Raw genomic sequence first — 24,461 nt, 5'->3', positions numbered from 1 at the left:
AACGGTTGCAGGAACTGGGCATGGCTAGTCTAGTGAAGAGAAGGACCAGGGTAGACATGATAGCAGTCTTCCAATATTGGAGGGGCTGCACAGAGAGGAGGGGGTCATGCTATTTTCCAAAGCACCTGAAGGCCAGACAAGGAATAATGGATGAAAACTGAACAATGAGAGATTCAGCCTGGAAATAAGGAGAAATTTCCTGACAGTGAGAACGATCAACCAATGGAACAGAAATTGCCTTCAGAAGTTGTGGGAGCTTCATCACTCGAAGCTTTAAAGAAGAGACTGGACTGCCATCTGTCAGAAATGGTGTAGGGTCTGCTGGGGGGAGGGTTGGACTAGATGACCTACTACAAGGTCCCTTCCAACTCTGTTACTCTGTATCTCTATCTATTCAGGGTGATATAAATAAAACAAGGCTTTAGGTGGATAGTTCAGTTTCTACTTCTAGACACGTTGTGAAATGTAAAGGGGGAAATTTTGGGTCTATAATAATTATACCTCGACCATGAAAAAAGATAACGCATATAGTCCTCCTCTTATGACCACAATAAGCGAGGCAGTTTTTAAGTAAGTCATCCCTGATTTTATACCTTTTTTTGCCATAGTTCCGCAAATCACAGCAGCTGTAAATTGATTCTTGTGGTTTGAGAGGCTGCCACAAAGAAGAGAGGGGGTGAATTGATTTTCCAAAGCACCAGAACGCAAGACAAGAAGCAACGGAGGGAAACTAACCAAGGAAAGACCCAACCTAGAACTAAGGAGAAATTTCCTAACAGTGAGAACAATTAACCAGTGGAACGGCTTGCCTCCAGAAGTTGTGAATGCTCCATCGCTGGAGGCTTTTATGGAGAGCCACTTGTCTGGAATAGTATAGGGCAGGGATGTCACCCTGGCAGTCCCTGGGCTGGATGCGTCACATGCAGGCCACGCCCACCCCAGCTCCACAAATGGGAAAAACATTGCAAAACGTCATATGACAGCATCGGGGCGTGGCGAGTTTCACAGCCATGGTATAGGGTTTCCTGCTTGAGCAGGAGGTTGGACTAGAAGACCTCCAAGTTCCCTTCCAACTGTTCTCTTGTTAAGCAAATCAAATTTCCCCATTGATTGCTTCAGTGGTGGGTTGTCAATTTTTTTACTACTGGTTCGGGCACACTCATGTGCTTGCTTGTGCGCACGCAGACTGTTTGTGCACATGCGCAGAAGCATCTGGGCGGAGCCTCCTGCCGCCACTACTACCAGTTTGCCCGATCCTGGCCGAATCAGGAGCAACCCACCTCTTGATTGGTTATTGGAAGCCAGCAGGGAAGGTTGCAAAAAGCAATTACATAACCTTTAGACGCCGAAACTGTTGTAAATACATGCTAGTTGCCAGGTGCCTGAATTTTCATCCCATGATCGTGGGGATGCTGCAACAGTTATAGGTGAGCGGGCCAGCCATAAATCACTTATTTAAACGCCCTTGTAACTCTGAGCAATTGATAAACGAATGGTTATAAGCCAAGCACCATCCCTCTTTACTACGGAATGGCATGTAGTTGTAGAAATTAATCTGATTTTGTCTCGGAGTTCATTTCTGGTTATTTCTAGGTTTCTGTATTAATCCCTGCTGAGCCATAATGTTCCCAGCAAGTTATGGAAGACAGCCAGAAATAAGGAAGCCTCATCACATGTTTGATACCAAACAGTGCTTTTAAGGGCGTTTAAGTCCCACAGGGATATATTGTAGATCAAAGTTTCTTTGTTTTTCTAAATAGGGCTTAGATAACAAACAGCAGCTGAAGTTTGTGAAAATCCCCTCCTTGTTGCTATTCAAAAGGAACATTGTCCAAAAAAAACAAGAAGATTTTCAGAATTTTAATTTTTTCAAGAGTTTCCAGCGTTCTCTGACTTCTTGTAAATTGCTCACAGATTAAAGGGTGTGTGTGTGTGTCACACAGTTTTATAACTGGTTGTGGGATCCAAATTCAGATGCTTGGCAATTGTCTCATATTTATGGCGATCACATGCCGAATCCCCTTTTGCGACATGAGAAGAAAAGTCAACGGGGCAACCAGTTCACTTAACAACCGCGTTACTAATTTAACAACTGCAGTGATTCACTTAGCAACTGTGGCAAGAAAAGTCATAAAGTGGGGCAAAACTCACCTAACAAATTTCTCAGCAACCTAAATTTTGGGCTCAATTTGTGGTCATAGGTTGAGGACTTATGACCACAATTGAGCCCATATTTAAATCTATGTATCATTAATATAAAAAGGGGACATGGTGGCTCAGTGGCTAAGATGCTGATCTTGTCGATCAGAAAGGTCTGCAGTTTGGTGGTTCGAATCTCTAGCGCTGCGTAATGGAGTGAGCTCCCATGACTTGTCCCACCTTCTGCCAACCTAGCAGTTCGAAAGCATGTAAAAATGCAAGTAGAAAAATAGGAATCACTTTTGGTGGGAAAGTAACAGCACTCTGCGCCTTTGGCATTTAATCATGCCGGCCACATGACCACGGAGACACCTTTGGGCAGCGCTGGCTCTTCGGCTTTCAAACAGAGATGAGCACCGCCCCCTAGAGTCGTGAACATATGTGTGAGGGCAACCTTTTACCTTTACCTTATTGTTAATATCTTTATGTCAGGGGGTTATGAGTGCAGCTAATTCTACCCAGAATCAAACTATAAAGTTATCGCTGGATTTTTTGAATCCAGAAAAAAACCCAGTGAAAATGTTGATGAGGAGCCTGAGGAATAAGTGGGTGATGATATAACATTGGTCTCCAGCTTGACTTAACACAATGACCTGTGCACAGCCTCTGAACTTGTTGCCCTTTCACAGTGGAACTTTCCATCTTTGACATGTAATAGTGCAACCCAGAGCATTAAATCCGCTGATCGATATCAGAACGGAAAGCAATCAAGTTAATGTACCCGTCTTTGCCAATCCCAGCTGTTCCTTCGGCTCAGAGAAAGCAATGATCATCCCGATCAGAACTCATTCCCCGGTGAAAAAAAACCTGCAACTGTTTCTAGGCACCATGTGCAAAATTTAGCCCCAGGAATACAAACGTCCATTCGTGATTCACGTCTCTCTTTCACCAACACAACCTTCTAAGGAAGATTTGGAAAAGTTGCAGGTCGGCTTTCCCAAACCTCTCGCTTTCCTGGTGAATGCGGCTCCAGTTATGCTCTGAAAATGTGGTGTGTGGCTATTTGAAGCTAAAAGCAAGAAGGTTAAAAGTTTTGGGGTAAATAATCTTATTGTTCTGACCTAGGCTTCCCCAGCAGGATGAAGCCAAGTCCTCATCCCGATAAACCCCTTTTATTTAATTTACAGGGACTTCCTCTCCAGCGAAGTCCCGGCCCACAGTCTTTCAAGATATTCACAATTACTGACCTTTATCAGGCTTAGAGAATGGCCAGGCTGATACCTTTCAGACGCCGCAATACTTGGCAAGAATGCAGAAATGAACTAATTGTCTCCTGCAAGCTCCACTCCCCCTTCGCTCCTCTTTTATTCCCTATGGGAAGGGCCATTCATTGCCCACCCAAGTCGACCCTTGTTCTTTAACTGTTCCCTTCATCTGGCAACTCTGCGCATGCTCAGACTGGGAACAGACTCCAGCTGTTCTTCTGCCTCACTGATGTCTGAGTCTAAAGGCAGCTGATAACTGTCAGATGGCCAAGAGAGCCCGCATCAGAGCCTTCGCAAGCAATAGCAATAGCAATAGCAGTAGACTTATATACCGCTTCATAGGCCTTTCAGGCCTCTCTAAGCGGTTTACAGAGAGTCAGCATATTGCCCCCAACAATCTGGGTCCTCATTTTACCCACCTCGGAAGGATGGAAGGCTGAGTCAACCCTGAGCCGGTGAGATTTGAACCGCTGAACTGCTGATCTAGCAGTAGCCTGCAGTGCTGCATTTAACCACTGCGCCACCTTGGCTCAAGGATTGGTCCATGTTCCTCCCCAACCTCTTCATTATCTAAATCTGCTGCCAGCTCTGCTGACCGCTGGTGGGTCACAACACTTTTAATGTGTATGCAACTCTAGGGAATCCTCTGACCCCTTGTAAATGATATGTGTGAATCACCTTGGGAGATGGAGGTCCGGGGGGGGGCGGGGTGGAGGAGAAATGCTATCTAGACCAGAGGTCTCCGAACTTGGCAACTTTAAGACTTGTGGCTGGGGATGGCTGGCTGGGGAATTCTGGGAATTGAACTCCACAAGTCTTGCATGTTCCCAAGGGAAAGCCCTTGGCTTAAGGAATGGTCAGATAAGAGATGGTATCAGCTGCAGCTGCGTAATGGGCAAAGAAAGAAACTCGGAGAGGAAGCTTCCTAACTTCTCAGGCTATAAAAAAGACAGTGGGAGATTTGTACTTTCGGACTTGCAAGATTAGCTTAATATAGCCATGTAAGGTAGTAGAATTACCTTATATCAGTGGTGGCGAACCTTTTCAGCACTAAGTGTCGAAATGGGAGCACACGAACCGGGCCGAAAGGGAGCGCACAGGCACTCACTCTTCTGGGCCATGATCTGGAAGAGGAGCTGCCCATGTGGATACTGGAAAATGGACTTCTGGTCCATTTTCTACGCTTTGCGTAGAAGCGCCCTGCCAGCAAGTCTTCTGGTTACTGCCAAGCATGCACATGTGCCGATCAGCTGTCTGGCGTGCATGCTCATGCCGGAAAACAGAAGTCCAGTTTCCAGCACTCACAAAGGTCAACTGATCATTGTGTGCGCATGCACGCCATAAACCCAGAAGAAAAACGGGTGATGCCTCATGTGCCAGATGACATAGCTCCGCATGCCACTTCGGGCAGGCATGCCATAGATTCACTATCACGGGCTTATTTGTTTGCGATGGGAAGATGTCAGCCTTCCCATGTAGGTGAACTACTTGGAAAGGCTGACACATCTGCCTTGTTGCTTCCGGGATAGCCTTCAAAACAGGAAATGCTGGAACCTGCAGGTCTCTACCTGCTTGGTTGCAAGTCCCATTAAAGGTCAGTTTGGCTCATTTTTGAGTTGGTTGGCATCGAGCTGCATAACTAAATGTTGCTTTGCTGTGGCACAAGTAGGAGGAGTTCCCACAAGGAATACAAACAGATCTGCTGGTTAGGCTATGTTGACGGAAGTGATGCAACAGGTGCCGTAAACTTTTTTGCTTTAATTGCACCCTGGGTTGTGAGTCAGCCTGAGGCTAGTCCCACCAGGAAATCATGCTGTCGTTCCCTGTGAATCATCGTCCATATTTTCCTTTGGACTTACTTTTACTACTGGCACCAAAGGGAGCCACCCAGGATAATCTCACAGGGTGTGTGAAGTGTGAGCTCTGAGAAAGCCATCCAGCACAAAGCATCAGTGGAGTTGCAGAGTGTTGGAAAGATTAGCCTTGTGCCTGGGTGTCAGCCTTCAAAGAAGGCAGGTCAGGAAACAGATGCCACCAGAAATAATGACATAGATGATTAATGATACAAATTGTAGATATAGACGGTTCAGCTGATCCTCAGCTTACGACCACAATTGGAACTGGAACATCTGTCGTCAAGTGAGGCGGTTGTTTGTTGTGCTTGATTTTATGACCTTTTTTTGGCACACATTAAGCAAATTGCGGCAGTCATTAAGTGAATCATATGGCTCTTAAGTAAATCTGGCTTCCCGCATTGACGTTGCTTGTCAGAAACTGGTGATCAAATGGTGATCGGGTGACCCTCAAATGTTGCAACCATTGTAAAGGTGCGCTGTTTGCCAAGCGCCTGACTTTTGATCAAGTGGCCATGGGGATGCTGCAACATAAGTGTCAGAATGGGTTACTTACAAGATGGGTAAAGATACCATAGTCCAGGGTGTCAAACGGAAGGCCCGCGGGCCGGAACCAGCCCACAAGGTGCTTAGTTCTGGCTCACGAGCCCACTCTGGAAAAAGCAAAAGACCGCCCCACAGTGCCTCTGCCAGTGAAAAGGGAGCTCCGTGCTCCGATTTTGGCTGCGGCGGCCTTCTGTCACTCTCTGCTAGCAAAAACGGAGCTCGGGGAGGCAGTGCGCGACCTGCTCAGGCTCCGTTTTCGTTGGCAGAGGGTTGCAGGAGTGGAAAAAAATGGAGCGTTGCTGAGTTGAAGATCTGGCCATGCCCCCTGGCCATGATGCCCCCCCCCCCGGGAGGTCAAACAGGTCCTGACAGGTATGGTTGTACCGGTAGTGCCCCGGAGCAGCTGAGAGCATACCGCTACAGTGGCTCGTTTGGCCCACCCGCCCACACTCTATAGCTGTATTTAATGCCAAAAGGCACACTGCGCATGCGCGCACAGCGTGCAGAGCCTGTGTGTGCCCCAACAAGCAGCGCATGTCTGGCCTGTGCACGGACAGACTGCGATCAGCGTACCAGTAGCGACAGTAAGAGGAACCCAGCACTGAACACAATCCTGATGCAGCCCTCCATGAAATTGAGTTTGACACCCCTGCCATAGTCACTTTTAAAACTTATTTTTATCCTCCTTTTTTAAATACAACTCAAGGCAGTGAATGTACACATATTCCTTCCTCTTCCTATTTTCCCCAAAACAACCCTGTGAGGTTGATTAGGCCAGGAGAGAATGACTGGCCCCAAATCTCCCAACCAGCTTTCATGGCTAAGGTGCAACTAGAACTCATAGCCTCCTGGTTTCTAAGCCAGCACCTTGACCACTGCTGACTCTCTTCCTCTTAATTGTCTCAATCTTTTCAATCTTCTTGATCTTTTCCTTTAATACTGTTTTTACCTTACCTATTTTGCTACTTTATTTTTATTAGTCCATGATTATAATATCTATAAATATCTGTAAGTATCTATTTATGGAAATACCTCTTATATCTCCTTGGCTTGCTATGGAAAGCTTGCAAGGAGAATCTGTTTGCAGGATTTTCAGACCGAGAAAATATCCCTCTCCGTCTCTCTTCCCCCTTTCAAATTGGTGCTAAAAGATAAATTCATTTGAACTCAACTGCTGGCAATTGCACGGCTGCATTCCCGCAGGTGTTCTTGATAGCAGCATAGAAGAGAATTGGCATCTGTTTTTTATTTCAGTCCCCTGTTAGAGACTAATTGCTTATCTCTCTCCTGTCATCATTTCGATAGAACGTATTTTTGGTCAGGGCAATTGTGTAGCCCGTTGTGGGCTCATTCCAGGCATAAGGGACCTGCGTTGCGGGAGACTTTTTGTTTAGCCTTCCTGGGTTCACAGCAGTTTTCTTCCACAGCGGTGTGCATTGTATGTGTATGTGAGAGAAAATTAACAGCTCTGCAAAAAGAATGTTCTCCTCCCCCCTGCTGTCTATAATTGCTTTTGTGGGGGGAATGCTGGCTAAGATGCTGAGCTTGTCGATTAGAAAGGTCAGCAGTTCAGTGGTTTGAATCCCTAGCACCACATAATGGAGGGAGCTCCTGTTCCTTGTCCCAACTTCTGCCAACCTAGCAGTTTGAAAGCATGTAAAAAATGCAAGTAAAAAAAAATAGGAGCCACCTTTGGTGGGAAGGTAACAACGTTCTGTGTGTCTTCGGCGTTTAGTCATGCCGACCACATGACCACGGAGACGTCTTTGGACAGTGCTGGCTCTTTGGCTTTGAAACGGAGATGAGCACCGCCCCCTAGAGTCAGGAACGACTAGCACATATGTGTGAGGGGTACCTTTATAATTGCTTTTTGACCACAGTAGTTTTCTCCAACCTGTTGTGCTCTGGATGTTGCTGGACCTCAGCCCCATTCAGGGCGTTGGGAAACCTGACCCAGCACATTGTAAAAGATTAATAGACCATGTAACAATGTTGCTGGAGATAGACGCTGGTCCTCATCCTCGTCATTCAGCTCTCTGTCAACGTGGACGGAGGATTACAGGATTTGGAGTTGGGCACATCTGGAATGGTCTGGATTAAGAAAGCCTATTTTGGTAGAAGAAGGAAGGTCAGGTTAAGGACTGGTAGGAAACATGGAACATTTCCCAGTCTGGAGACCACCAGAAACGAGCCAGTTTTGGTGTAGTAGTGGTTAAGGCACCAGGCTAGAAATCGAGAGATGGTGAGTTCAAATCCTGCCTTAGCTATGAAACCCAGCTGGGTGACCTTAGGCCAGGCTCCGTGTCAGACACATTTGCAGCCTTGAGTCAAGACTAAGTCATTGTTTATGTGTCCATGTAAAATCATCTTGGAGGTGTCTACTCCAAAATAAATTTCAGTGGTTTAACAATACAGAACAGAACAGAGCAGAATTCTTGATTAGACACACAAGGTGCATATGCTCTCAGTGTACATAAAAATAAAAGATATACTGATCAAGAATCATAAGGTACAACACTTAATGATTGTCATAGGGTTCAAATAAGAAATCAGGAAACAATATCAATATAAATCATAAGGATACAAGCAACAAAGTTACAGTCCTGCAGTCATACGTGGGAGGAGATGGGTGATAGGAACATGAGAAGACTAATAGTAATGCAGCCTTAGTGAATGATTTGACAGTGGTGAGGGAATTATTTGTTTAGCAGAGTGATGGCGTTCGGGAAAAAGCTGTCCTTGTATCTAGTTGTCTTGGTGTGCAGTGCTCTATAGCCTCGTTTTGGGTTCCACCACAAATGCGTGAACGACAAAAGCGCGCCTGACTAAACCGCGGTGACAAAACCGCGGTGACAAAACCGCGGTGACAAAACCGCGCGACGAATGAGCGCTGAAGCGCACTGACAACAGCGCGCCAACAGAACCGTGCTGTAACCTAACCCTAAACCTAACCCTAAACCTAACCCTAAACCTAACCCTAAACCTAACCCTAAACCTAACCCTAAACCTAACCCTAAACCTTACCTTAACTTAAATCACGCTGTTGTCGGCGCGCTGTTGTCGGCGCGCTTTTGACATCGCGGTTTTGACATCGCGGTTTTAGCGCCGCGGTTTTGTCGGCGCGCTTTTGACGTTCGCACTTTTGTCGGGTCACGCTCGTTTTGAGGGTAGGAATTGAACAATTTATGTTCAGGATGTGAGGAGTCTGTAGATATTTTCACTGCCCACTTTTTGACTCGTGCAGTGTAGAGGTCCTTGATGGAAGACAGGTTGGTAGTAATTGTTTTTTCTACAGTTTTAATTATCCTCAGAAGTCTGTGTCTGTCTTGTTGGGTTGCAGAGCCAAACCAGACCAAACAAGATTTGTTCACAAATGACTGTTTTTGGATCTGGTCTGAGCCTTCAATAAAACATCAGGATAGTATTCACATGGCATACGGGCAAATCAGTGGCTTAAGAGGATGGTCTGATTCCCACACTTTGCTGAGATGTTGGCCGGCTTCTCATACCACAATCAACCCTTCCCATTATAATCTTCTCTGGTGTATTGCATGAACCCAGTTGCATTGTGCCATAACATCAAAGGAGTTTTTACATCAGCATGGTCAAGCTTTTATTTTCCTGCCAAGGGTTGCATTGCTTAAAGGGCGGGGTGTTGTCAGCTGCAGGCTGAGAGCTGACAGATGAAGCAGAGCCAAAATCATGTCTTGTTAGCACCATCTCTTTTCTTTAATTTACTTTTAACACTTTTTCTCTCTCCCTTCCAAGTAGTAAGTCCCCAGGGGTAGCTCTTCCTAGGGATCTGATCTGTTGCAAAGAAAAGTTTTGAAATCAGTTCAAAAACTGTTTCATGTTAAGACAAGAGTCATATGTACCTAGATTTAGTAGGAGACGATAATAGCCATCAACAGACACATAGAGGTAAACAACATCTACATGCCACTCAAAAGAAACAACCAAAAAGCTCAACAGAAAACAAAAGTCCTAAATAGGTATCTCCAGCAGCAATTAAGGCCCATATGAGCAGAGATTACACCAATATTAACACTAGATCAACAATGAAATAAACTATATTACAATCTAGGCACTACCAACTCAAAAAAGCATGCTAAGAGTAAACAACAGCAAATCGATGAACCATCAAGGATATAAAATTAAGAGCAAACCCCACTCCATTCTAGCACTGATGATGTTATCTTGTATGGTGTTGAAACGTCTGCAAGAAGATAAATAAGCTCAGAGAGCACCAAGGATCTTGCAGTTCAACTCTTGAGCTATACATATTCTCTTCTATCAATATGAAAATTGTAATTGGGGAAATGGAGAATAAAAAAAATGCATGCTGTCATCTGAAGCGGGAAAGATTTCCATTTTTATATTATCATTATTATCTATCTTACTATCTCTGCCCCCTCCTCTCTCTCAATCTATCTATATAAAAATGGCTGTGTCTGTGTGTGTTTGTGTGGGTGTGTTCCAGCATAACTCTGGAACTCCTCGAGAATTTCAACCAAACTTGGTACATAAATGACTTACTCTCTGGAAAAAAAAAAATACTGTGGGGGTAAGACACTCCTAACTACTCTTAGGGTCTGTGTATTCTGTTAAGATACAGCCTCTTGTGCCTTAAAATGGCTTCTACTGTACGGCGCAGTGGAGTTGCCATGGTAACAGCTTCACAGTGCTTCACAAGAGGACTCCTTCTGGTAAGCGGGAAAATACAACATTAGAAATTATGTTTGGTCCAGACATTTTCCCCCTATAAAAAATAATACCCTGCAAACACCGGGTTATAAGCAATTACAGTTTAAATTGTGCCCATTTAATTATTCACAATAGGGATTGCAGCATTGCCTGGCAATAGTTGTGGTGGCCAGGTTCCTGCCCTGTCTGCTGTGGGAACGACAGGCGGACCTTGACATCTACAGGCATACCACAATTCCTGAGATGATCTCAGGTCACCTCTGCAGATTCATGGCTGTGAGAAAGGCTGATGGCTTGCCCCCCTTGAAACCAGAGTGAGGGGTTCCTCCTGTGCCTCCCTGCCTGTTTTCTCTACCAAGAATACATCCACTTTGTACGATAAAAGAAAACCTTGTATAAATCTGAGTTTGATAAAGCATTTTGTGAAAGTCTTCACCGATGCTGTACAATGACCCGTCATGGGTCAGTTCCTGTTTAATTGTTCAGACTTAACAAAGTCAAAAGTTGGCCATTGGACCCAGGTTAATGTGTCAGGATGCGGTGACGCTTATTTTCCTGAGAAAAGGTTCATTTATTCCTTAGTCAAGGGATGCTGTGTGCTTTCTTTGCTTGACTTTTGTTCCGAGAGCAGGGGTGTCAAACACAAGGCCCGCGGGCTGGATACGGCTGCAATGTGGTCGGATCTAGCCTGCAGGGCCATCTGGGAAAATGTAAGCGGCCTGCATCATGTGAGTTCGGTCTATGTGAAGAGGAAACATTGGGCCAGTGTGGCTTTGGGCCAGTCTACCCAAAGAGGAAATATGCCAGCAGTTTGGGGAGTGGCGTCAAGCTGGCCATGCCCACCTACTTGGCCACACCCCCATTCCTCCTCCCCCCAAGGTCAACCACAGCCCTGATGTGGCCCTCAAGTTTGACACCCCTATTCTAGAGGCTGATGGATCTCTTTGTGTCGTCTTCTAGAAGCCCCAGGAGTGGGATGCATACTGACAGCAGCCACTGTTTCTAAGGGGGAAAAATAGAGTTGGGAAGGGACCTTGGAGGTCTCCTAGTTCAACCCCCTATTTCAGCAGGAGACCTTATAACCATTTCAGAAAGGTGACGGTCCAATCTATTCTTAAAAGCCTCCAGTGATGGAACACCCATTTCTGAGGACTACCTGCACTAATAGAACAAATGTTGCACACATTTCAACACAAATTGGGCTTGGCAATTTCTGGCTAGTGAGAAAATGCCGGAGCTCCTGTACAACATTCTTCCCAAAAGTCATTCCAAGTGGTCTTGATAATAACAAAAGTTCTTTTGATTTTATAGAACTCCCTGAGAACTGGACAGACACCCGAGAGACCTTACTGGAGGGCATGCTCTTCAACCTGAAGTACCTGGGCATGACATTGGTTGAGCAGCCTAAAGGAGAAGAATTATCTGCAACAGCTGTCAAAAGGATTGTGGCAACGGTGAGGGACCAAGGTCCAGTTTACATTCACGTCCTCTATAACTGTCTTCTATCGTCCCTAAGTCAGTGTTTCTCAGCCATGGCAACTTTAAGACTGGTGGACTTCAACTCCCAGAATTCCCCACCAGCTATGCTATGCTGGCTGGGGAATTCTGGGAGTTAAAGTCTATCCATCGCTTCCCTAAGCAATCCAGGTCAGTGACACATTGTTGTGAAAAATGTTCTGACCCTTAAAAAGCATGAAGCCGAGTCCTGATCCCAGCAAAACCTCTTTTATTTACAAGACTGTGAATTCCTTTCAATCACAGTCAGCAAGGCTTGGCAAACAGTCTTTCAGAGGAATATTTATCAACACAAACCTTATCTCGCTTGGACAGCTGCCAGATAACTAGTTTCCAAATGCAGGGCAAGGCAACACTTGGTGCAGAGTCTCTTATAGTCACAAACAGAACTTTCCACTCTTGAAACGACCTAATGAACAAATTGTTTCCTGCAAAAGCCCACTCCTCATTCACTCCTCTTTTGTTTCCTATGGGAGGGGCCTAACCCTAACCCTTAACAACTGCAGTGATTCGCTTAACAACCGTGGCAAAGAAGGTCAAAAAATTGGGTGCGTCTCATTTAACAACTCTCTTGCTTAGCAATGGAAATCCAGGTCCCAACAATCATAAAGGACAAACTGTAAAGTATTGATTAAAGGTAAAGGTTCCCCTCGTACATATGTGCTAGTTGTTCCCAACTCTAGGGAGCGGTGCTCATCTCCGTTTCAAAGCTGAAGAGCCAGGGCTGTTCGAAGACGTCTCTGTGGTCATGTGGCCGGCATGACTAACAGCACACGGAACACTGTTACCTTCCCACCAAAGGTGTTTCCTATTTTTCTATTTGCATTTGTATGTGCTTTCGAACTGCTAGGTTGACAGAAGCTGGGACAAGTAATGGGTGCTCACTCCGTGGTGCTAGGGATTCGAACCGCCAAACTGCCAACCTTTCTGATCAACAAGGTCAGCATCTTAGCCACTGAGCCACCACCTCCCTTAAAGTATTGATTGGATACATATATAAGCACAGCACATATACATACAACCCTCGACATATATCCCATTTAGCCCGTCCAGTTAGAACAGACAAAACATTTTCACTGCATCTGTCAGATTTAACTGAAGTTTCTTAGTTATCAGCCGTCCCTTTTTCCAAATGATCCCTAAATTTTTTACTGTAATGCAAATTGCCATACCAGTCACACTATACTCACCTTAAGAAGAAAAGTATTTGTCAGTTAAAAAAAGTTCAGTGACATTTTTCATTTGTTCCATTATTGTTTCAAAAAGTGAAGCTTAATCAATACAGGACATTTTAATATAGATTTAAAAATCCTTTATAATCCATTCTAAATTTAAATACGTTTCTTCCTAGCAAAACAATGTTGTTGGGGTTTTTTTGGCATACTGTTATATAAGAAATGAAGTAGTGACCACATTTGCTAGGTGTTAAGGACATTTTCAGGGTTTTTTCTTTCTTTCACTGCCTGTTAATTGTTGTATTACAACTAAAATCAGGTAGGAACAAATCAACTCTTCGCTTTCTTGATTAATTGTTGGGACCTTTTAATTCACCAGAATTTCAGTTGCCAATTAAACCAATTAATGCTTGCAGTCCTGATTGTAACTCATGTTATCTACTTTTTTATTGAGCAGGGGTTTTGTTTTAATGACTTACTGAATTGTCGTGTTAGGAAAAAGACACATTGTGATTGGAATAGTTTTGCTCCTTCTACAACAATTATTTGCACTGTTACCATCCTACACAGTAGGCCTGCACAACCGAATAGAATAGAATCGCATAGAATAGAATTCTTTATTGGCCAAGTGTGATTGGACACACAAGGAATTTGTCTTTGGTTCAAAGGCTCTCAGTGTACATAAGGAGAATAAAACACATTCATCCAGAATAAAAAGATACAACATTTAGTGATAGTCAAGGTTACTAATAAGCTATCAAATCATACTAGGAAACAAATAAAGCAATTTAATTTGAAAGATACAAGCAATAAGCTTATAGTTATCAGTGGGAAGAGATAAATACTAGGAAGGAAAAGAAGAATAATAGTAATACAGTCTTAGTAAATTATTTGAAAGTGTTGTGGGAATTAGTTGTTAAGCAGAGTGATGGCATTCGGGGAAAAAACTGTCCTTGTGTCTAGTTGTTCTGGTGTGCAGTGCCCTATAGTGTTGTTTTGAGAGTAGGAGTTGAAACAATTTATGTCCAGGATGTGAGGAGTCTGTAGATATTTTCACAGCTCTCTTTTTGACTTGTGCAGTGTACAGGTCCTCAATGGAAGGCAGGTTGATAGCAATTGCTTACCAATCTACTAATAATGGCTTGTGGATCATACCTAGCCTGCTAAGAAGCCTTGTCTGACCCAATGGCACTTTTCAAAAAGTCACTAAATTTGCTGCCTCCTGAAAGTTCCCCTGCCAAGCATCTCCAGTCCTTAACGCCTGCCAGTCTTGTGAGGTAGGCCAGACAAGGAGCACACCTCAGGAATACTAGCGCCTGTCTTTGTATCGTAAGGATAAATTAACAGAATCATGTAAGTCTAGACATACATTTCTCCCCCCTCGCCTTTACAGTCTGAGAAACTAGGGAGAGTCCCTTCTGAGACGTTAGCTGCACTCCTATTACCGGTAGTCCTCGACTTATGAACACAGTTGAGCCCAAAATTTCTGTCGCTAAGCGAGATGGTTGTTCAGTGAGTTTTGCCCCATTTTACGACCTTTCTTGCCAGAATTGTTGAGAGAATCACTGCAGTTGTTAAATGGTTGTTAAATGAATCTGGCTTCCCCCTTGACTTTGCTTGTCAGTAGGTCGCAAAAGGGGACATTGCAATTGTCATAAATATGAGTCAGTTGCCAAGCGTCTGAATTTTGATCACCTAACTACAGGGAATGCTGCAATGAAGGATGTTCGTAAATCACTTTTGCCAGTGCTGTTGTAATTTTGAACGGTCACTAAACGAATTGTTATAAGTCAAGGACTACCGGTATTCCTGTGGGCTCAGCTACCTCTTACTTATCTGTTTTCTAATCTGCAGCTCTTCCTCTCACTCCTACCTACCATTACACCACCACTCCATAGAAATGAAATACAGAGAAACCTAACCATAAGACTTACATAAGGAATAGGAAATACTGTGAATGACCATGGAATACTAATCGGCTGTCTTTACAAAACTCACTTAACCTAGTTACTTTTCTGGGGTTGCGCAACACAGTGTGATGTAATTGAATGGGCTGGATTACGTAACTCCCTAAGTCACCCACAGACCTAACTAGGATTTTAAAAAAAAAAAACTAATCAAGCTTAGCCTGTACTGGAAGTGCATTTGTAGATTTTTGCTGGAGCTGTTAAGGATGCAACGTGAACACAACCAAAGAAAGTTACAGGGGGATGCAAAGAAATGAGAGAGGAATGCAATGGAATAACCACAGGTCTTCCATGCGGCAACATTTTGTGAGATGTTCCATTGGTTAATACTTAATTGTCATGCGCTGGAAAGTGAAGTTGAAGGGCGCAAGGTAGAAGAGTGATTAACTAGCTCTGAAAGCCCACCAGAATTTACTTCATAAAATAGAGCAAGGGGGGGGGGACTCAATTTTATTGAGGGCTGCATCAGGGTTGTGTTTGACCTTGGAGGGCCTGGGGGGGGGGGCGGATGTGGTCATGATGGGATTGGCCGTGGCCATGGTGGGCATAACACAGGTCACGGGTTGGGGCACCTGTGGTAGCCAAATGCTAATGCAGGACTTCCTGGAGACCCTCCCTCACTGTCATTTTAATCTTCCTTCCTTCCTTCCTTCCTTCCTTCCTTCCTTCCTTCCTTCCTTCCTTCCTTTATTTTCCTCTTTTTACTTCCCTTTTCATTCTCCTTTCTTCTTCCTTTCCCTTATTTCCTTGTTTTTCCTTCCTTGCTCTCTTCCCATCTTCCCATCTTTTTCTTGGTCTTTCCTCTTTCCCTTTCTCCTTTCCTGTCCCTTCTTGCATGCTCAAATGCAAAAGGGGAAAGATTTCTCCTTTTGTTTTGTTTTTTACTTTGTTTTGAGAGCCCTCTGCCAGCGAAAACAGAGCCCTGAGGGGAGGGGGCGCACCTGGCCCACCGTGACCCAAAAACAGGATCTAAGCACCCTGCAGACTGGATCCAGCCCCCAGGCCTTGAGTTTGACACCCCTGAAATAGAGTTCGTAAATTCATAAAAACAGTTGCAGATTTAGAGGATCAGACTTGAGTCAAATGGTGATAGATTATAGAAGGAGTTTCATTCATTCTTGAATAAAAGACGCTTCATCTAACCTTGTTCTCTGTCAAATAAAGATGAAGGGTGTAAGTTGGTCCTTCCTAACGCCCTTGGCAGTCAGGAGAATTTATAGCTGGGGAAAGGTTTTCAGGGGTTCTCCGAGTTTTCCTTTAATGATGCAAGGCGTTTGCTTTGGTTTGGCCATATTTCTGTCTGTAGGCGAAGAAGAATAAAGGAAGCGGCTTAGAAGCAACTCTACAGTTGTCTTCCTTGGTTGGAGGCGCCTGACAGTAAGATGTTGAATTGATTTATCTTTGTGGCAACATCTAAATGCTGTTCTTTTCTCTCTTCCAAGGCAAAGGCCAGTGGGAAAAAACTCCGAAAAGTGACTGTGAAAGTATCACCCAGAGGGATCGTTCTCAGTGACAGCATAACAAATGAAGCCATTGAAAATGTGTCAATATACAGGTACGTCTCATCCATACCTTTCAAATCTTCAGAGCAAATACTTCAGCCAGGGATGGTGAATCTTTGATGGCATGTGAGACATCTCCCCAGTTTAGCTCTGCTGTGCATGCTCACGTGCCTCCCATCGTGTGGGGAGCCACATGCATTTGTGGGGCCATGCATCATGTGTGGGGCATGCAGGGGGACATGTGCGCATTTCTGGGGCACTACATGCACATGTGTAGGGGGTGGGGTGATTACGGGGGCAACACGGGGCAGAGCATATATGGGGCACATGCGCAGGGGTGGAATGCATGCGGAGCCCCACATGTGCATGCGCAGGGGGTGGAGTGAGTGCGGGGGCTGCACACGCATCCATGGGGTGAGGCATGTGCAGGACACATGTACGGGGTGCATGTTTGCATGCACAGGGGTGGGCGCATGGGGGAACACATGCATGCGCAGGGTTAGGGCTTGTGCACAGGGGAGTAGGGCATGTGCAGGGGGCCATGCGCGCATAGCATTTGGGAGGTTCACTTTGGGCACTCAGTCCTGAAAAGGTTAACCATCACTGAAAGTACTCTCCCTTCCACGAAGAGCATTCGAAGGGATAACATTTGAAACTGCAATCAACATTGATGTGATGTATCATGACTCCCCCCCCTTTGCTAAACTGGGTGTGGGCGTGGCCAGCACATGACGCATCCGGCCCGCAGGCCGCGAGTTTGACAGCCCTGCTCTAAGGCAATCCTATCATATAATATTAGGCATCTATTATATGCATATCATTGCATCAAAATAACATTCTATTAAAACGGAGACGATGGAGCAATAGATGATCAGTATGGATAGATTTAATAATATGTTAAAGAACTGAGCTACTTTTATAATAACATTTTAGGGATATACTTTTTGTTCCCACAAATGTCACTCAAGTCATTCATTATTCGATTTGCTTCATCATATCTTCTGGTTGATACACTCTCCCAAAGATGTTACGTGTGTGTGTGTATGTGTGTGTGTAGTACCTTCCATTACTTAGTGATACAGTCATCATTAAGTAAGTTGTGCTGAAGTATTGATCTTGTTTGCAGTGCTGGTTAAGCAAATCCAGCATTAAATAATTTTGCCTCATTTTATGACCTTTCTTGCTAAGGTTGTTAAGTGAATCACTGCAGTTATTAAATTGGTCACACGATTGTTCAGTGAATGTGGCTTCCCCGCTGACTTTGCTTGTCAGAAGGTCGCAAAAGGGGACCACATGACCCCAGGACACTGCAACCGTCATAAACATGAGTCAGTTGCCAAGTGTCTGAATTTTGATCAGGTGGTCATGGTACTAAGTCACTTTTTTCAGTGCCCTTATAATTTCAAATGGTCACTAAATGAGCTGTTGTAACTTGAGGACTATCGGTAATTAATTAGGTGTTATGACAAGATTGTAGGGCTACTTTTAAGGAAGGAGTCGATTGGTCTTTAAACTCTGCTGCTGGAGAAGACTCCTGCGAGTCCCTTGGACTGCAAAGCCATCCAACCGGTCAGTCCTAGAAGAGATCAACCCTGACTGCTCTTTAGAAGGCCAGATCCTGAAGTTGAAACTCAAATACTTTGGCCACCTAATGAGAAGGAAGGACTCCCTGGAGAAGACCTTCATGCTGGGAAAGATTGAGGGCAAAAGAAGAGGACAACAGAGAATGAGATGGCTGGATGGAGTCACTGAAGCATTAGGCGTGAGCTTCAATGGACTCCAGAGGATGGTAGAAGACAGGAAGGCCTGGAAGAACGTTGTCCATGGGGTCATGATGGGTTGGACATGATTTCACAACTAACAACAGCAACAACTTTACGAGGTTGACCAGACAGGAAACACAATCAGATTAACTAATTCTAGATGGGCTCCAGCATGAGTTTGAAAGCTCGGAAGACTAAATCTCTGGTCTCAGTGATGGACCCAGATAGGATCTTCAAGCTAATTCTACTTTACTGTAAAACTACATTAACAGAACTTTGCAAGTCTGAAAGGACAGTTCTTCTGCTGCCGCCTTTAAAGTCTGAGAACTGTTCTGACCTAGGCTTCATGAAATCATGAAGCAGACTTCTTGTCCCAACAAAACCCCTTTTTTATTAAGCTAATTCTTCTCATTCACATCCAGCAAAGTCCCGGCAAACAGTCTTTCAAGGGTGAATTTACAACCACAGACCTTATCAGGTTTGGAGGGCTGCCAGGCCGATATCTTCCAAACACAACACTGTACAAGAAAATACTTGGCAAGGAGTCTCTGAGAGTCACAAACAAATCTTCACACTAATGAAACAAACAAATTGTCTCCTGCAAACTCCACTCCCCTTTCGCTCCTCTTTATTCCCTATGGGAGGAGCCTTTCACCGTCCACCTGCGCCTTTACTCCCGAATTGGCCCTTGTTCCTTAGCTGTTCCCTTCTCCTGGCAGATCTGCGCATGTGCACATCAGGAACAGGCTCCAGCTGTTCTCCTGCCCCACTAATCTCCAACTCCGAAGGCAGCTGATAACTGTCGGACAGCCCTGCCCCCATCTCTACCTCCGACTCAGAGCCCTCATCAGAGCCTTCCCCAGGCTCCAGGACAGGACCATGTTCCTCCCCAACCTCCTCACTGTCTGAGTCGGCCACCATCTCCGCTGGTTGCTGGCGGGCCACAACTAGAACTTAGGAGAGAATCCCTTCTGAGCCTCTTGCTCTGCCCGCTATGCAGCTGCAGGCAATGCTGTCCCTTATCTGACTTATGTTCCCTAGGCAACATCTCTTCACCCCGCCTCCCAGGGCCTTTCCCATGGCACCTTCCAACCCCAATGATGAGAAAGCTTTAATACAGTACAAGATCAGGAGGGAACTGGTATGCAACACCCTAAAACCCACCCCCAAAACTTGAAAATCCAACAAAGAAAAGTTTCTGAGACCAGTAGGCAGATGCAGAGGAACAATCTACGCACTTGTTTAAGAACAAGGAATTCTTCAAGGACTTCCTGAAAGCAATTAATGAGGCATGTAATCCTCGGAGGGAACCAGTGGCAAAGCTCGGCCCACTTGGGAAAATAGCAGACCCCCTCATTACTGCCAATTTTTGACAGAACGTTGAACACATTTCTGTTGCAAATCCCATGTGTTTCATGAACCACTCTGGGGCTATTTCCCCCCCTCCCTAAATAATTCTTCAAAATCGAAAAACAGTGTATTTCTTTCTTTAGGTCTTTCTTTTGTAAAGGAAAATTAAAGATGAGCTGACTTGTGTATGACACTGAATATGAAATATCTTAAAGAGATACGTCAACCCATGTGTTTAAAGTAAAAAAAAATGTTTCATAGGTTGGCAAGTTTGGGACGTAACATTTTGTCCAATTTTGATTTTCATATATAGCAACGTTTTGGTGAGGTCCCACTTGCCATCTTCAGGCTGGTGTTTTCGGCTTCTTGCTTGTGCGAGTAAAACGTGGTTGGAGATGCCGTCTTTCTATAAATCTTGGTGGGGGTGTGTGGAGTGCTGGCTTTGTTGCTGTAAGTGGGTTGATTGGCTGTGTAGTTGTATCCTGATTGGTAGACGGAGTTGATGTTTGTAGATTAGTCGGCTGTTTCGTATCATCTACAAACATCAACTCCATCTGCCAATCAGCTGGGACTAGAACTCACAGTCTCCTGGTTTCTAGTGTAACACTTTAACCACTAGTCCAAACTGCCTGTCTCACTTGACCCAACTGCCTTTCATCAACTACGACCAATCAACAATTATCTACAATTCTCAACTGTCATGTTGTTAGTTGCGAAGTGTTCGACCCATAGTGACCCCATGGACAATGTTCCTCCAGGCCTTCCTATCCTCTACCATCCTCTGGAATCCATTTAAGCTCATGCCTACTGCTTCAGTGACTCCATCCAGCCACCTCATTCTCTGTTGTCCCTTTCTTCTTTTGCCCTCAATCTTTCCCAGCACTAGGCTCTTCTCCAGGGAGTCCTTCCTTCTCACTAGGTGGCCAAAGTATTTGAGTTTCACCTTCAGGATCTGGCCTTCTAAAGAGCAGTCAGGGTTGATCTCCTACAGGATTGACCGGATTGATTGCCTTGCAGTCCAAGGGACTCACAGGAGTCTTCTCCAGCACCAGAGTTCGAAGGCTACAGTTATTTGGTGCTCAGTCTTTCTTATGGTCCAACTTTCACAGTCATACATTGCAACTGGAAAAACCATAGCCTTGACTATATGCACTTTTATTGGCAGGGTGATGTCTCTGCTTTTTAGTATGCTGTCTAAATTTGCCATAGCTGTCATAGAAAGGTGGTTTTTTTATGTTCTAGGAAACACAGAATCTTTTTTGTTTTATTTCATTATTTTGATGATGGGCTTTTCAAACAAACACTTAGGTCCCAAAGAATCTCCCATAAGTCAAAAATTCAATATAATGCCAGTGGCCAACCCATCATATCAGTGAAAAATATGACTCAGGCCCTCAGGCTTAAAACTTAAAAAAAAATCAAGAGACATAAGAAAACAGTGACCACACATCCAGAAGTGTGTATGTGTGTTTGTTGCAGCCAATATAGCAAGAAGTACAGTAGGTCAAAATTTTATTAGCCTGAGAAAACCTCAAACTGAAGAACTCCAGATCGCTGGACTACAATCCTCATTAGCCCTAGCTACTATAGGGGGAGGGAGGGGATTATGGGAATTGTAGATTAGCCTAGCCAGAATCAGCTCCATGAGGTGTTTTAACTGTAATCTGTGGTTGACAGGTAAGATATTCTACGTGGTAAGTTGGCTTTGGAGAGAAAAGCTAAGATGTTTGAGCCGACTGCCCTAAGAAATGAGAAATGGGTTTGTTTGTTTTCTGTTTTCAGACTTCATTAAATGCTAACAAAATGCAAAACATGCAAAAAAAGAAGTATTTAGAAAGTAAAAAGTCAGGGATGGAGGGGTGTAAAAATAAAACAAGGGAGAAAATAAACAAAAGAGGAACTTCCAACTTTCTTCATTACAATTACAAATATAGAACCCATTAACCTTTGGCTGTAAAATTCCGAAGTTTGAAAAGAATGCAGGATGCTTGCAGGACCTTTGACCACAGACTGGGCTGTTGTATATCCGCAGGAGGCCAATGTCCTTGTTTGTCCCTGAATGAGGAGCTATAGATCCTGATAAATTCGACTTATACATTTTCAAGCTGCAATCTCCCACGGAAATTCCTTTTGGAAGATGATAAAGAATTGGCGGCATTGCAACCGAAGCTGCTGCTGATTATTTGGTAGAGGAGATGGATGAGGTCAGGTTGCTTTTCTCTTGTTAGAGCATCCGTTGAAGAGGAAGGGAGGGGTGATCTATTAGAATAGAATGGAGGTCTTCTAGTCCAACCCCTCCTGCTCAGGCAGGAAACCCTACACCACTTCAGACAAATGGTTATCCAACATCTTCTTAAAAACCTCCAATGTTGGGCCATTTGCCATCATGAGACTATATGTTATCTTTGCCCTGCTTTGAAGTTGCTTGCATTTCTTCTCTTGGTGTTTGACATTCCTTTGTGGAGGATGTTCTTTATTGCTCTTCCATCAGTTCCTCTTAACCATATGCATCAAGGGATTTGCAGAGCTGCAGAGACAGGAGCTTCACAATGAGTGATCGCCAAGTGAGCAAGAGCCCAGATTCTCCTGTTGGATGGGCCCGCCTTCCAAGTTGCCTTAGAAACTAAATGCATTCTGAAGCAATGTCATCTAAACATTGGCAGGCGATAAATCTCTCCCTCCCACATCGTGGCGAACTGTTGCTTCCCCTTCCCTTCTTCTGCGAAAGGTTATCGGATTGCTAAGTCTGCTTTGTCCGATAAAAAAAGGCAATTCAGAAGATACACCGACTACATTAAAGTTTGTTGTGGCTGTTCCAGAGAAATGAGTGCTGAATGCTGCTTAGTCATGTCCTTTAGGTAGAAGCCTAATTCTAGGCTTCGGTCTGGTCTGAGCATGGGTGGGCCATCTCTTAAATCCAGGCTGCTTTCCTAAGCACCCAGGGCAGGGGTTGGATTCTACCACTTTGGACTGGTTCAGGTAGCTCCGATGATCAGCTGGGAGCCAACCGGTTCACCCCAATGATCAGATGGGCCCATCCGTCTGCCTGCGCTATTTTCCTACCTTTATCTTCCCAGCTGATTTATGCAGCAGAGCTGATTGCAATAGCAATAGTTAGACTTATATACCGCTTCATAGGGCTTTCAGCCCTCTCTAAGCGGTTTACAGAGTCAGCGTATTGCCCCCAACAACAATCCGGGTCCTCATTTTACCCACCTCGGAAGGATGGAAGGCTGAGCGACTCAGCTGTGTTACTCTGTTTGTGGCCCGCTAGCAGCCAGCAGAGCTGTCAGCAGAGTCAGACAGTGAGTAGGTTGGGGAAGAACATGTGCCAGTCCTGGGGGCAGAAGAAAGCTCAGACGAGGGCTCTGCATCAGAGACAGAGAGGGAGCTAGACAGCAGTGAGGCAGAGGAACAGCAGGAGCCTGTTCCCAGTGTTCCCATGCGCAGAGCTGCCAGAAGACAAGAACAATTAAGAAAGCAGGGTCGACTTGGGAGTAAAGCCACACCTTGGAGGTGATTGGCTCCTCCCATAGGAAACAAAAGAGGAGCGAATGGTGAGTAGGCGGCTGCTCTTCCACTTTCCTTCAGAAGCGCATACGCACTTCCGTTTCAGCACTCGGTGCCGAAAAATGTTCACCAACACTGGAATAGGCCATGCAGAAAATGAGAATAGAACAGAATAACAGAGTTGGGAGGCACCTTGGAGGTCTTTTAGTCCAACCACCAACTCAGGCAGTAAACCACTTCAGACAAATGATTGTCCAATCTCTTCTTAAAAACTTCCAGTGTTTGGAGCATTCACAACTTCTGGAGACAAGTGGTTCCACTGATTAATTGCTCTAACTGTCTTTTTAGTTCTAGGTTGTTTCTCTCCTTGATTAGTTTCCATCCATTGCTTCTTGTGCCCCGCCCCTCAGGTGCTTTGGAGAATGTTTCTTCTCATGTCCTACAGGTGCTTTCCCAACAGGCAACTGGACTTTCTTGGGGTTATTTTTGCAAACATTTCACTTCTCATGCAAGAAGCTTCTTCGGTTCTTCAGGACCTTTGAAGAACCAAAGAAGCTTCTTGCATGAGAAGCAAAACATTTTCAAGGGGGGAAAAAACAAGAAAGTCTAGTTATCTTTTGGAAAAGCACCTTTGGGACAACCATGACTTGATTGATTGAGAATCTCCACAGACGTTTCTCCTCCCATGTCTTTTTAGAAAGCGGTCAAACCCAGATTTTTCCTTCAGAAATGGGGCCTTCAGAACAGGAGATGCAACTTAGTTGGAAACAGCCAACCCAGGAAGGAAATAGTTATTTAGTTCAGACATAGTTGGCTTTTCCTTAACTGACTTTAAAGTTACTGTTTCATTACTTTTAAGAAAAATATTTTTTATTGTATGTTTTTCTTCATTTTATATCATAATTTCAACTTTGCAACAGCGATATACTGCTTGTATCAGCACTTTTAATATATGATGTTATATATCCTAATTACGTCCATATTTCTCTTATGCAATATTCAACATAGAAATGTATGTACATATGTATGTATTTATGTATGTACGTATGTATGTACGTATGTACGTACATACATACGTATGTATGTATGTATATATATATGTATGTATTGTGAATTGTCCTAAAAATGCGAGTTCCAGGTGTAGTTATAAAAGAAACAAAAACAGATATTAT

The 24,461-nt window shown here is 44.4% G+C and overlaps 1 protein-coding gene across 1 annotated transcript in view; it reads left to right on the top strand.

The window, feature by feature from the left end:
- LDLRAP1 (low density lipoprotein receptor adaptor protein 1) overlaps window positions 1-24,461 on the top strand; it is a 97,283-nt gene that overhangs the window by 42,829 nt on the left and 29,993 nt on the right. The window contains exons 2-3 of the mRNA XM_032228459.1: window positions 11,819-11,961; window positions 16,607-16,719. Coding sequence (XP_032084350.1) covers window positions 11,819-11,961; window positions 16,607-16,719 — 256 coding nt within the window. The remainder of the gene's footprint in view (window positions 1-11,818; window positions 11,962-16,606; window positions 16,720-24,461) is intronic.

Source organism: Thamnophis elegans, chromosome 12 (genome assembly GCF_009769535.1).
Source record: "Thamnophis elegans isolate rThaEle1 chromosome 12, rThaEle1.pri, whole genome shotgun sequence".
Lineage (NCBI taxonomy): Eukaryota > Metazoa > Chordata > Lepidosauria > Squamata > Colubridae > Thamnophis > Thamnophis elegans.
The sequence above is the reverse complement of the archived record's forward strand: the minus strand, read 5'-3'. Positions and strand labels throughout refer to the sequence as shown.